The sequence below is a fragment of the Acomys minous genome (genome assembly GCF_964271855.1).
Source record: "Acomys minous genome assembly, chromosome: 3".
Lineage (NCBI taxonomy): Eukaryota > Metazoa > Chordata > Mammalia > Rodentia > Muridae > Acomys > Acomys minous.
In genome coordinates, this window is record NC_140485.1 from 57,332,477 (window position 1) to 57,346,662 (window position 14,186).

General features: G+C 57.0%; 1 protein-coding gene across 1 annotated transcript in view; it reads right to left on the reverse strand.

Annotated features, from left to right (window-relative positions):
• Nucleotides 1–14,186, reverse strand: part of LOC311593784 (uncharacterized protein) — a gene marked incomplete at its 5' end in the record, with an annotated part of 70,811 nt that overhangs the window by 683 nt on the left and 55,942 nt on the right. The window contains one exon of the mRNA XM_084775207.1: nt 3,822–6,597. Coding sequence (XP_084631333.1) covers nt 5,627–6,597 — 971 coding nt within the window. The 3' untranslated portion in view covers nt 3,822–5,626. The remainder of the gene's footprint in view (nt 1–3,821; nt 6,598–14,186) is intronic.

Consider the following 14,186-nt stretch of genomic DNA (forward strand, 5'->3'; position numbering starts at 1 on the left):
GGACATGTCTGAACTTACCACCCAACCACAGATGGGGAAACTGAGGTATAGTTTGGGGGAAGGAACTGTGAGAACTCTGACTCCATTAGTGTGAAAGCACATCCTTAGGTCCTTGTGCTTTGTGGCTGAGGGAACCACCTTCCTGCTCCCTGCCATCGGGATGCCCCTGCTTTTCCTGTCTCAGTTCCAGCAGGTGCTGGGTGGAATATATGTTGCTTGCTCAGTGGGTCCTGTCCCCTGTAGACTTGCCTAGTGCTGGGTAGCAGTGATGAAAGAGCAGAGAGCATGCAGAAGTTCAAGGGCCTCATCCTGCGTGCCGCTTCCATGGTATACGCTGAGGTGGGACTGGTTTCTGGATGAGGACACCTCTGTCTCCACAGTCACTGTGTATGGTGATTACCACTGTTTTCTGGGCAATGGCCGAGGTTACTCTGGGGCCCAGTTCTCTACAGCATCTACACCATGACTGTCTAGGCGCAGAACCCTGCAACATCTCTGAGGCCCCACCTGGGATGAGCATAGGCACCTGCAGAGGATCTTGCCACACACACCCCAGGTGGCCACAGTTGTATGCTACAGTATTCTGTATGTGCCTCAAATGAGGTTTTGTGTTGCTTCATTGTACTTCAGACTGCCTGAGCTTGGTCTATGTACTTTGTCCTGTTCCAGCAGAGACGGCGCTCCCTCCCTTGCCCTCCCCCTGCACCCACCCACCACCCCGACCCCCGCAGGCAGTGTTGGCTCTTGGTACAACGTGGACCAGGTAGACTGGGACTGAGAAGCTTCCAAACCTGGTCTTTATGGTCATCCATTCATGTGGGCTCACACTGTGTTTACAGAGCTGGGCTTTATTTGGGGGTAGTTCAAGAATCTTGATTCTTGCTATCTGGACATACGTGGATAATAGCCCAGATCTCTTCTGAGTATCTGGGGCTCCTGGTATAAACTCATAGTGGTGTGGCCCAGGGAACAGACAGGCTAGAATGCCCAGTCCTCTGGGTGCTAAGGTGCATCCTGCCTCTAACCAAGTAGGTAGTAAGTTGGGGGGGGGGCAATACAGGGAAGGGGATTACATAGGGTCCAAAGACATCTCTGGTACAGCCTGACAAGCCCTGTTTAAAATGCCTGAGATGAGGCCTAGCTCCTAAGAGAGTGCTGTCACATGCCAGGGCAGAGCACACTCCTGTTCTGCTGTTTCTATGTCCACAGTGCTGAAAATGCCTGTCCCCTCCGTTGGAGCTTTGGTGGAAAGGGCACGTGTATAGACATCTAAGCCATCTGGGGTCCCATCTCCAGCACAGGTGAGAACTCTTATTTTACTGTTGGAGGCCTTCAGTGCTGTGGGGACTAACTTGAGGTCAGGCTGTGGAATCCAGGCGGGAAGTGTAGAGCTTGGGAGGGCAGGTGTGTTGCTATTGTTATCCAGGTGGGAAGTGTAGCACTCGGGAGGGCAGGTGTGTTGCTGTTGCTAGCATCATTGTCATTATTATTAACCTCTGCTGCTATTACTGCATTTTGGCTGAGGCCGTGTACCTGAAAAGGGCTAAGGAAGTCTGTACCTAAGCTCTGAAGGGATGGGGACAGCTGTGAGGGTGCAGGTAACAGGAGAGGTGCTTGGCTGTACAAAAATGGATCCTTCTCATCCTCCCTTTGAAACAACTTCTGCCTGGCCTGCACTTTCATAGTTCAGCTTCCAAGGAAGCCAGGGCATGCTCATCTGACCCACCAGGAAGTCTCGGGTGGCCAAGGGGATACCGGTTTACACTTCTGATTAAGCTGAGGAGAGAGCATGCTGTCCAGTGGAGCCTGATACTGAGGTAGAGCCTAGGCCTCTGTCCGTGACAAGGGTCCCGGAACTTCTGTCGGGTGGAGGCAGAATCCAGCCAAGGTTAAGGTAGGAGTGGGCGGGTCTGGGCCATGGTAGAGGCACCTACATTCTGGACTCCCATGAGTCTTTGGACGGACTGCAGATGAGGCTCCACGGTGGAGAGCTGGCCTTGTGTACCACATGGACTGGGCATAGCCTGGGGCCAGGAAACATTCCAAGTTTAGGAGGATATGTGTGTGTGTGTGTGTGTGTGTGTGTGTGTGTGTGTGTGTGTGTGTGTGTGCGCGCACACACACTTGAGATGATTCTATCTGTCTTGCTCCTCTTGGATGGGGCCACCGTGCTGAACCAGACCCTCTTGCCTCTTCCTGACAAGTGGCATTCTTCCCATCTTTTCTTGGGTCTCTAACGAGCTATGACAGTAGCACCTCATCGTTTTAATTTTCCTTCTGAAACCTCTCCACCCCCACCCCCTGCACCAGGAGCGAAGGTGGGATTCTAAGGGGCAGAGAGGCTGGAGCCTGGATAGAGACCGTGAGACACCCAGACTTTAGGGAAAGAAGTGCAGGGCTCCTGGCTACTGCCAAGTAAGGTGCCATGGTTGGGAGAGGAGATCAGGGAGAGTGCCCCGGGGACTGGAAGTATGGAAGGAGGAACTTGTATTCCGAAGCATCTCCAGTCTCAATTGGCCAAGAAGGCTAAAGGTGACATGGTCACCTCTGGAGAGAATTAAGGTTTGCCAAGGAGGCTCTGAGATGGCTGCTGCAGTGCAGCAACTCTGCTAGGCTTCACTTGGAGCGAGTTGTGCTCGTATTGGGTGCTTGAGCCATCTCTCTCCTTTCTCTAGTCCCTATGCTGAAGAAGGCCCAGTACCCATAGGGGGTTGGGGTAATGTCCTGTTTCCCAAGCATGCTGTTTACCAGGTTGGCACCTAACAAGCCGTATGCTGAGCCCTGGCTTCTGAGTGGGCCAGGCTGTCTCTGTGTAGGGATGAGTGTTTTTCTAGGTTAAGTAGGGGGCTGGACTTCCAAACTAGCCCACAAAGGACTGGGTACAAAGCACAGCAGGAATTGGCTGCTGTTCCCTGCCCCCCGCCCCGCCCGCCCCAGAGCTGCAGAGGGATGCTGGCACCCAGCCCACACAGGTAGATCTGAGCTGGTTCCTAAGTCTCTTGCATGGTGGCCTGCCCACAACTCAGCAAATATTGCGAATGTCTGCTAGCCATGCTCGGTTCAGTCCTGAACTCCTGAACTGGAGCCCCTGATCTCCACTGAAGGGGGTGCAACGTAGGTGATGCTCCTCAGGGGGAGCTTGAGGGCAGCTCATCATGGGCTTCAGGCTACCTCCCCCACCCTCCTCCCTACCCCAATCTCTGCCTGCATCCCAGAAGGTCACTGTGGTCAGAAGCCACGTCTCCAGGAGAGGGGCAGTGGCAGCTCCAGGGGAAAGGCAGGGGGCAATCCTCCCTCTGAGAAAACAGCCAGACTGCAGGGTTTAGAGCAGCCCAGCAAAGCTCAGGCTGAACAGGGCACAGGTTTCTGTGCCCACCAGGGACCCCTATGTTAGGGGACTGCTGCCTTTATCAATTCCTTCAGTTTCCTTGGATTCACCTTGGGGCTCTACCCCTCTGGGGCCACAAGCGACCATTCTTCACCCATTTCTGGAGGAGGAAGGGGAAAAAGATACACCAAGCCCAAGGTCAGTGCTATAGTTCGGCCAAAGATTGCTTGGGCTCCTTCTCCACCCTGCAGAGGCTCTGCAGAGGCTCTCCTTTGGGGTCGGGTGCAAAGCCATTAGTGGTCCGTAATTGTGTGACAGTACCCATCTCTCCATTGAGTACTGAGACAGGCTCCCTATGGCATCTCTTTGTGTCCTCATGTGGGCCCCTTTGTCCTGCTTTTCTGCTACCTGCATGGGACTTGGGGCTAGGAGGATTTGGGGCGACAACCAAGTCTAGCTCAGGGCTGGAGCTAGCAAAGGGGCTCATACTCACCCCGTTAAGATGAAAAGCAGGTCTGGAACTTGCCTGGGGGTGGGGTGGGGGTGCAGAGATTGTGACCTCCTTCACTGACAGTCACCCTAGGTCAGCAGTTCTCAACTTGTGCATCAGGATACTTTTGACGCACTCTCCCTCTAAAAATTACGATTCATAACAGTAGCAGAATTACAGTTATGAAGGAACAACGAAACGTGAAGTAGCGACAAAAGAAGTTTATGGTTGGGGGGTTCACCACAACATGAGGAACTGTATTAAAGGGTAGCAGCCTTCTGGAAGGTTGAGAAACGCTGCCCTAGGTTACAGGGCCTGTAACCTTGGGGACTGGGAAGGTGCGGGAAGAGACGTGCCAGTACAGAGTCTCAAACAAGGACGCCAGCAGGTGGCGCTGGCTTCCGAGGACAGGGAAAAAAAAAATGCCTGCAGCAGACCTGAGTGGGTGTCACTGCGGCTGCAGATGGTGGTGGGGGGAGGGAGGAGGAGGATTTGTCATTTTCTCCCTGGGCTGCAGAGGCTCACGTGCCTCGTGTCCCGCATAGCTGGAGAGAGGTTTTGGGGGCGGGATGCAGTCCCCGTGTATCCACCCAGATTTAGACCTTGGGTGCGGATGCAGATTCCCCCGCCCCCCAACTTCCACAGCTTGAACCTCACCCCAAGGTGCAAAGGTTTCTTCAGAATCTCAGTGAACACCGCCTCCACCCCGCGACCCCCCACCCCACCCAAACCAGAGTGGCCAGGGGACAGACTGCAGTGACCTCAGACCCTATCCCACTTCTTCGGGGGTTACCGAGGCAACTGTCCAGGGCCCCCCTGGGTGGGGACAGTGATACTCAGGGCATCCTTTCGCCCCGCGCACATTAGCGCCCGGTCTTTTCGGGTGGCACGGCCGCCAGCACCGAGGACAGCGCCCCAGGACTGCCCTTGGGTAGCGGAGCACGCCAACTCAACCCGGGAGGCTGCACACTTCCCTCCCGCGTCCCTCAAAGCCCGCCGCTTCCCCGACCCCTCCCTTTGTCTTCTGGCCCTCGTCCCCTTCTCTGGGATCTCGAGCACTCAGAGCTGCGGACACACGTGGTCAGGGGCCGGGTGGCCACAGTCTCCCCCGCGGTCGCCCCCACCCTTCTCGTGACGTCCTAGGCATGCGGGCCCCTTTGTGTCCCGCGGCCAGATCCCCGGCCCGGCAGCTGGGCCGCCCTCTGGGCGGCCGCATTGTTCGCCGGATTTGTCCGCGGAGCGAGGGGCCACCGGGGGCCGGGGCTCGCCTTTTTCCCGCGGGAGGGGCGCCGCGACGGCCGGGCTCCCGGGCCATTTCCATGAGAAAGGAGCGGCGGAGGCGCCTCTCTTGGCATTCACCGCGTGCCTTAATTGTATAGACATTAAATCAAGGTCCGCTGTGAACACGCAGAGGGGCCCTCAGGGCTGCGGCGGGCGGCGAGCGGCTGGACCTGGTCGGGGCCCAGGCTGCGGCTTGCGTGGGGTCCTAGCCTGAGGGGCGCGAATGCTCCAGCTTCTTCACGGCGGGGCGGGTGGGGCGGGGCTCCGCGCTAAGCTGGCAGTGCAGCCCTGGTCCGCCCCCAACTCCGAGGAGCCCGCTTTCCTTCCCCTCCCCGAGGTAGAGAAGGGCCCAGGCAAATCCCTCGGGGCGTTCCTGCAGCAGGGACCCCTTGAAACCGCGGCGAGGGAGACGCAGGAGCCGGCCGGAGTGAGCGCGCGCGTGCTCCGGCCTGCTGCGGTCTTCTGACGGGTGCAGAGCCCGCTCCACCCCGGCGGCGCAAGCCTCTCCGCAGCTGCCCTTCCCCTGCTCATCTTCCCGGCCCCACCAGGAGCGCGTGAATGCGGTGAAAATAAAGAACCTCGATGTTTGGAGATGAAAAGCAGTCTCTTTTTACAGCCCGCCGAGCTCTCTTCTCCCTCGCCTCAGGCCGGCGAGAAGCTGCTCGAGGAGAGAAAGACGGGGTGACCCAAGAGGCCGCTTGTCGGATCGCCCCGGCCGGGGCAGCCAGCGCAGTTACCCGTCCGGGCGCGAGCCACCGCCGCCGCCGCCGCCTGCTCCTCCTGGGCTGCCGCCACCTCAGCTCCGCAGCATCGCCTTGCCTGTCGCCCGCTCCCGCCTCCGCCTCCTTCTTGGCGCCCGCAGGACCGGCACGCCACGGCCCCGGGTGGAGGAGAGCGCAGGGACATCGCCAAGGAAGCCGGGCAAATTCCTGTGGGCCGGCTAGGAGCCCAGCGTCCGTGAGGTCGGCACTGCGGGAGTCCGACTCCCACTCTCCTTGCCCAGCCCGTGTGCGACCGACCCCGCGCTCGCCGCCGCCGCCGCTGCCTCCGCTCGTATCCGCGCTCGGCTCCGGCACCGGGCGATTATCACTGGGGCGCGCGGTGACGTCACCCGGACACCGGCTCCGCCGCCTCCTCTCGGAGGTGTCCTTGAGAACTGAGGGGGCACGCGCACCGCGTACACGCGCACTCACGCACCGCGCGACCGGTGCCTCCCGCGCACACGCTCCGCGTCCCGCTCCGCGCGCTCCTCGACCCACACGGACGCAGCCCTCGAACGCCTTCGATTGTGCCAGGCGCCCCGCGGTCACAAGTATGCGGAGAAACCGCCTCTTTGACACTCTGGAACCGCTCTTTCTGTCCTGCCGCACCACCCACTCAAAAGCTTCTCCCGCAGCCCACCGACTGCAGCTCCTCGACACCCACCAGCCACACCCCGCTGAGCAGCGAACATACTGTGCCTGCCTCGCACAAGCGGCGGGTCTTTCCAGAATAACTACTCAACACAGTGCCTCCCGTGCTCCTCTCTCCTGGGGGAAGGAAAGCGCTCCCAGCCTCCTGCTGACTGCCCTCTATGGAGGAGGGAGTTAGATGTGTCCCCCGAGTCCCCCATCAGACTGCTCCACTCTCACCGTTTCCTAGCTGAGCCCTCGCCTTCAGGGATGGGAGGAAGCACAGTCCACAATTCACAGCTGACTGCAGCTCAGGTCTACTCTTTGCAGCCTATTGGGGGCTAGCTACCCTGATCTGGTCCTTTAGGGCTAGGGATCAGCGGCTTTCCCCCAAAAACGCCACACCAGGCCTCCCCAGAGGGCCTTTGTTCCTGATGCAGACTGGAGGAACCACACAGAAGCAGGCAGGCCTCTGGCCCCCTAATTTTCCTCCCTGGGCCAACCCGGCCCTTGAGCCACCTGCCCTCTAGCAGAAGCTAAGTGACTCAGGGCACAGATTCTTCCCCCTTCTTTTCCAATCTTCTCCAGCCAGCCCGGTGGGACACACCCCCACCCCACCCCAACACACACACACACACACACACACACACACACACACACACACACACACACACACACACGATCACACGATGCTTGGCTGGGAAGGAGGTGATCTCCAGAGATCTCATTCTCTCTCACTCCCAAAAGGTCCTCAGAGAATCAGGACACTTCTCTTTCAAGCCACAGTCCTTCCCTTTGCAGGTGTCAGTAGCAACTGACGCTGGAGAAGGCCCTCTTATACAGCCAGTTAAGCCCACCTGTGCTTATGCCCAACCCAAAGGCATAAGCAAGGAAGCCACCCACGCCCTGCCAGCACCTGCAGCCCCAGGGACACTGGATGGTGGCTCGAGAGAGAGAGTGCAGGATCTAGACTCCGAGCAGAGGCTGCTTCTTCTCGTTGGAGCTAGCTTCTCTCTGCCTGGCCAGCGGTTCCCTCGCCCTCGAAGGTCCTGGGACAAGTCCCCAACACCGTCCTCGACTCAAAAGCTCCAGGGTCTGCTGTCCATGGTGTTGAAGGCAAAGCCTGCAAGAACCGCTTCCCGTCCGCCCGCCGCCGAGCCTCGACCCTCGCCCACCCCAGGAGCTCTCAGGACAGCAGACCCTTTACCGTCCCTCAGCCCCACCCTCGGCTTTTGCAATGGTTTAAGACATCTCTGCTTCTAGCCTGCCCAGAGCTCGCTTCTATTCGGAGGGCGCGCGGGGGGTGGGGGTGGCACTCCCAAGAGCCTCGGGTTTAGGAGCGGGCTTGCTAAGGGGGGCCGGCTCCGCATCACGACTCCTCAAAGACCAGTTCCCTTCCCAGGCCAAGGGTCTCTCTTCGCCCTCCCCTTACTATTTGTGGAAGATATTTACACCAGGTCAGAGCGTGGTGCTTGGGGAGTCTGGGGCTGCACCCCTTCTATGGGTCAGACCAAGTTTATTTTTTTTTTCCGCATCTCTGCGGAAACATGCCTGCGCGTTTCCTCCTGGTACTTCAATGCGTTCAGACCGGAGCACCGGTTAGAATCTAAGGCTCTCTATTTCCAATTCCCTGCGTCCTGCTGCCCGGCCCCGATGGGCTGGGGGAAGGGCTGTCCTGGGCGTGGGGGTGGAGCTGCCTGTGCGCTGAGAGAAGGGGAGCCCACCCCAGCCATTCCTCTGCCTGTTCCTCTGAGTCCGCCCGGTAGGGACCTTTTTAGATGACCCCGGAACCTTCAGCGGTTCCGTTAAGAGTCAACTTACTGGTGCTGGGCCTTGGCTCACGGTTGTTCGCCCGCCCCTGGACTCATGGCCTAGCCTCACCTCTTCACGCTCCTTCCTCCTGGCGCGGGCGCCTCTCCCCAGCACACTGCGAATTTGTTTTTGTGGATTTGTTTATTTGTCAGCTCCTGGGTTCGTGGGGGAGAGGAAGGGGCACGAAGGTGGGGCGACACAGTCCAGTTGGCTCAGGCTCCAGGTTCCAGGCCGCTGCTCCGTGCGCACAAAGACCCTGCGCTCTGCAGCCCGGCAACTTTGAGCCGGGTCAGGTGGCTCAAGCAGGGTGGGGGCGGGAGGAGGAAGCAAAGGGTGCGGACTAGACCCCCCCCTCCTTTTCCCTCTTGCCCTCCATCCGCGAAAGCCTGCAATAGCGTGAGATTAAACAGATCAACAGAAACCCGTGGAGAACCCCCTCCTTTTCCGCCTTTTCTTCTTCGTCACACCACCGCCCCCTCCTCTGCAGGAGGCTTGTCATTCCTCCAGAAAGGGGAGGGACCTTGATCCACATCTGGGAACAGCTGGCCCACAGTCTCTTGACCCTTGATCCCACCCTGGCTGTGAGGAAAGGAAGAATGGGGGAAGAAAGCCTTCAGGCTGCCACAACACCCAGTGTCTCCCTCTGCAAGCGGGGCCCTGGGGGAGAGAGTGGTAGGACAAATAGATGCAGGACCCACAGCACAGATGTGGCCAGCAGAGGGAAAAAGGGATCAGCTTTGCCGGGCTGGGTGCAAAGACTCTAGGCCCAGCTACAACCCCACGTCCCTCGCAGGCTTTAAATGAAACACAGCTTCTCAGATCTAGCTTGGGTGGTCAAGGCAGCTTGAAGACCTTCACACAGGAATGTCGCAGGCCTCGGTGTCTTCATACCCAGTACTAGAGGCCTTAAACCTCTCTCCCGAGGGCAGCTTGTCTCCCGATGCAGCTGAGGCTGAGACAGAAGCTCTCAAGGCAGGACAGATACTTGATGGCCAAGGGGAGAGGCCCCTGAAGCCAGCTCCACCCCCCCCCCCCAATCAGGTACCTGGGAACACTTCCCTGCCTGGTTTTATCCTGTGGTGAGGGTATAAAGATGAGTGGCACACCCTACACTTAGGGGTGTGCTTGTCACCTGGAGATTTAAGTAACCCTGGCTGTCCCTAGGCTATGGTCTGGGTGGGGCCAATGGGGAAGGAAAGACCTTCTGCCCTTGCTCCTCCTAGCCCTTTGTAGAGGTGGGGGCGCGGGACCCCCACCATGACTGAGTGCTGAGGGCGGAGCCAGCCACTACAAAGACTGCAATTGTGAGTGAGGCCGGGTGCACAATGGGGCAGGGGGGCTAGCAGGGGCCTAGGCCCTCCACATGGAAATGAGGCCAAAGGCCGCTTTTTCTTCCTCCTCGGCCTGGCTTCTTCCTCCTTTTCCTCCTCTTCCTTCACTAGACCAAGCACTGTGGACAGAGCTCAGGTGACCGCCCTGGAAATGAAACTCATCTTGGTCCAGGATCCCTCAGAAACTCCACCAGGGACCTCCGACACTGCTTAGACTTGGAAAAGCCAGGTAACAGCAGGCTGGGGTGGGGGCGGGGAGAGAAGGAGGAGTCCAAACAGGAGGCAGTGTTGCACTCCCAAGAGCTGACCAGGGCGGACAAAGAATGAGGGATCCAGACTGATCTTCTGGCCCGTGGCAGCGGCGGCGGGAACAGGCCTTTTGTTCTGCAGGGTCCAACCTTTCGGCTAGTGGAATAGCCTTGCCTAGGCTCTGATGCTCTCCTGTGTTTCCAGGTGACCCCCTGGCCACCCACCATGTCAGGGATGGCAAAATCTGTTGCCCCTTCAGTTCTGTCCCTTTCACGGAGCAGGCCTTGGCTCTCATGAAGAAACCCCTCTTTATCTCTAGGGCAAGCTTGAGATCCCGGGCAGAAGGCTACGGGATGCTGGCTCTACCCTAGGGATCTTTTAAATTTTCAAAATAAAAATTGCATCTATTTGTTTGTTTGTTTTGTGTGTACATGTATTGAGGGGATGTGTGCATGTGGGGGTCCCAGTGAACTCTGTGGATTGTCTTCTTACATTATATAGGGTCAAACTCAGGCTCCACAGCAAGGGCCCTCACCTGGTGAGCCATCCTACTTCCACCTGGGAACGTTGACGGCAACACAGTCGTCTGAGAGCCAGGAGCCAGTGCTGCTCCACAGTGACCAGAGGACTGGGTAGAGTACCAGAGCAGGACCTCAGGGAAGGATGCTTTCTGGTCCCCTTGGAGGTTCTTCGAGGTTGACAAAATCTTCTGACAGGCTTTCTAGGCCCTCGCCAGGCACTGAGAATTTTTGGAACTTAGGTCTCAGAGCAGCCAGAGCAGGCCCCTGAAGAGCAGAGGCAAGGATTTCTGGGGGCCCTGGGACCCCATCTTCACCTGACTGCTCCTCTTAGAGCCAGGCAGAGGAAAGATGACATCCTGGGCCCAGGGCCCCTTGCTCACTGTGCACAGGGAGGAGGAATGCCCCCATGTCTCCGATGCCTCCATAGTTTGCAGCCTGATATCTGAGTAGGGAGCAGAGTGCTCCCCCTGGGCCCTGTGCAGTCCTCCTTCTTGGCTAAACTCTCAAGTGGGAGCTGGAGTTCAACTGTGCCCCAGAAATATTCTGCATTGTGCTGGCCCCTTGCCTCACCATCCTATTTGTTTTCCAAGGCCCCAGACCTCAGGGCCCCACCAGGGGGAGCCCCATCACACAATACCTGTGATACTGAGCAGTCTTGATCTGAAGTCTCAGACTGAAGTTTCTGAGGAGTGGCTTGTGGAGGGTGGGAGGTGGGGGTGTGGGAAGTGAGGGGTGGGGGTAGGGGTGGGGACGAGACATTAAGAAGCCCTTGCTTGGGCTACAGTGCTGTCCTGTTGAGGTGTGCTGTGAAAGGGCTTGCTCCAGCTGGTGCCTCTGTAACAGATAGGGCTGTATTCTGCCAGACAGTCTGCCATCCTGCTAAGGGTGGCTGTCCCCTTTGGTCTCTGTGCACCTGCATAGGCTTAGCCAGTGAGGGGGGTGGGTCTGCAAAGGGTTCCAGAAGGTCAGTACACCTTCCTGCCTTCTCCTTGGGTATGCCAACCCTGTGATCTTGTACCTCAGGGTTGCTCGTGCTGTGTGACCACAGCTCCCTGTGTCTCTCTGGACTAGGCCTCTGGAATGGGGAGAGAAGGGGATGAAATGGAAAGACCTAGATAGCAGGGTTGGCTTGGATGTGAACAAAAGCCTGGGCTCCTCCTACTCTGGTTATGAGGAGGGATGTCAAAGCGCACAACTTTAATCCCAGCACTTGGGAGGCAGAGGCAGGTGGATTGCTGTGAGTTCAAGGCCAACCTGGTCTACAAAGTCCAGGATAGCCAAGGCTACACAGAGAAACCCTGTCTCAGAGAGAAAGAGAGAGAGAGAGAGAGAGAGAGAGAGAGAGAGAGAGAGAGAGAGAGAGAGAGAGGGAGTCCTACTCAATAGTACAGAGGCATGGGCCACATGCTGTTATCACTGACTATAGGGAAGGAAGTGGGACTAGTCTGTGGGAGTCAGGAAAGGACAGGCTTGCTAGCCTAGTCAGAGATGCCTGTGTGCAGAGAAAGGTCTCCTTGTTGGATGCTCACAGATGCTCTTTGACGTCCTATCATCAGGCTGCACTGTGGGTAGAGGCAATTTTGTTTATTTGTTCATAATTGTGTTCATTTCAAGTAATTGTTCATTTAGGGCAAGCAGTAGTGGTAGTTCACTAATAGCAGAAATAAACTCCGTTTAAACACAGCTGCTAAAGAAGAGTGGGTGGAAAAGGCGTGAGGTCAACAGAGCAGGAGATGGGTGTCTGTGGTCCAGGGGCCCAGTAGTAAGGGGGAACAGCTTGCAGGGGCTTCTGTTTCCCTGGGGGAGGGGGGAGCATCTCTCCACATCTACACAAAGGCTCCTGCCAGCTGTAGTATCTGCTTTGTGACTTTTGAAAGTCTACCACTTTGTTTTTCCTGGAGGGTACTTGGAGGACTCTGCTGGAGTTGGCTTTGGTATATTTGAAGTGGTGTGTGTGGGGGGGATTGACCCTGGAGTTTCCCTAGGCACTGGCCTTGTTATTGGAGGTTTCTCAGGCTGGACATGGGAGGGTGCACAAGAGATGCTGTTCCTGGTAGGAGACTTGTGGGAGACTCTAATGGTCCTTCCTGAGTTTCTGGAGACTCAAGGACAAGAGCCACTACAGGATGGATGGTGGGGTAAATGACTCCCCCAAGGGTCTACAACTTGTAGGAAGGACTGCCTTGAGAAGCATAGGCAATGGAGGCTTGGCAGCTGCTCAACTTGTAGAGCACACAGTAAGCAGGGTGGTCCTGGGACTTTATGGGACTCATTTTGATACAGGGAGGCAGGTGTGATGGGTAGATGTCTATAGGCTGAGGGACATAATTTAGCGTGCCTTAGCCCAAGAAAGATAGAGTAGTGCTCACAGAGAATAGCCCAGAAGAGTATGATGTATGATTTTGCTCTGCAATTCCTCAGAGATGCTGCAGGAGAGTGGATGACGCCTGGCCAAGTCCTTGACTCCTGGGAGCCTCCCTTGCCAGAAGCCCAGGAGTCCTTCCTCCCTTTGCTCTTTTCTGAGTGTCTGCTTAGGTCCCCTGAGGCCTGGAAAGGAACCAGTCCACCTGCCCATTCTGTGCTTGGAATCTACTCTCTCTCTCCCTGGGAACAGATATGACCCCACACAGGAAACAGGCATATTTGCACAAGGTTCTTGCACTGCTCAGCCTGGAATATGGGGACTCTTAGTCTCATCCCTGCCTCCAGGGGTCCTGTGCTCACTCAAGCTCTGGAGATGTGTCGTGTACCAGGCCAGTCTTAGTGCTGGGTTCCTCTAGGGGTGCAAGTCACTGGGTCTGAAGGTGGAATGGGGTTTTTATGAAAAGGTGCAGAGCTTAGAGTAGGGGAGGGAAGTCCCAGGTGCTGTGCCATGCATTTGGCACGTACTGTTCCTGTGTTCCCTACTAGAATCATCTATCTAGGTCTGGGGTGGGGAAGGAGGCTGTTCCAAGGCTCTGACCAGCAGCTACCTGTTTTCCCTGATGACTTTCTGCTCTCCCAGCAGACCTCAGACATCTCCATGGCCAGATGGTTACTGGTTCAGACACTGGCAGATTGGAGGCCTTCTCTGGGGAATGTGGGTCTAATGAGCCTGGAGTAAGAAGTGCCACCTGGGAGTTGGTGTAGCCCTTCCTCACAGTATCTCGGGCTTCCTCTAGCGGCCGGCCGTGCCTTAGAGAGGCCAAGGGATGGCTCTCTGTACATAGCTGGGAAACAAAGACACACCCTCCTCCATATTTCAGGAGACCCATATAGCCATGACCTGCAAGGGCTCTTTCTGGACCCTGAAACTTTCCTCTAGCCTTGTCGCTACCCTTACATGTAATCCCTGCTCCCTCGTCTCCCCTGCCCCTCCCCTGTCCCCTCTGCCCTTGAATCTCAATGTCCTCACTCTCTTCAACACCCATTACTATTCAAAGGCCCAAGCTGGGGAGCTGGAGAGTTGGCTCATCTGTTAAGAGCACTGACTGCTCTTCCAGAGGTCCCGAGTTCAATTCCCAGCAACCGCTTACAAAGGCCCAAGCTACAGGAACTGGGCATTGGTCTCCTATATTCTCTTCAGCCTCTTGGGGGGATATGTCTGTTCCCCCAGGTCGGTCAGCATGCTGCTGATTGTCCCCTGCCATGCCAGTTGTTCAGAATCAGAATGCTTCTATCTTGTAATAGGCACAGAGACAGAACCTATTCCGGGGACAGCTGTCCCACATCTGTGGAAGGAGATCTTAACAGGAGCACACACTTTCAGCACTGTCCGTCCCATGGAGCTTGGCTCATTAAGAA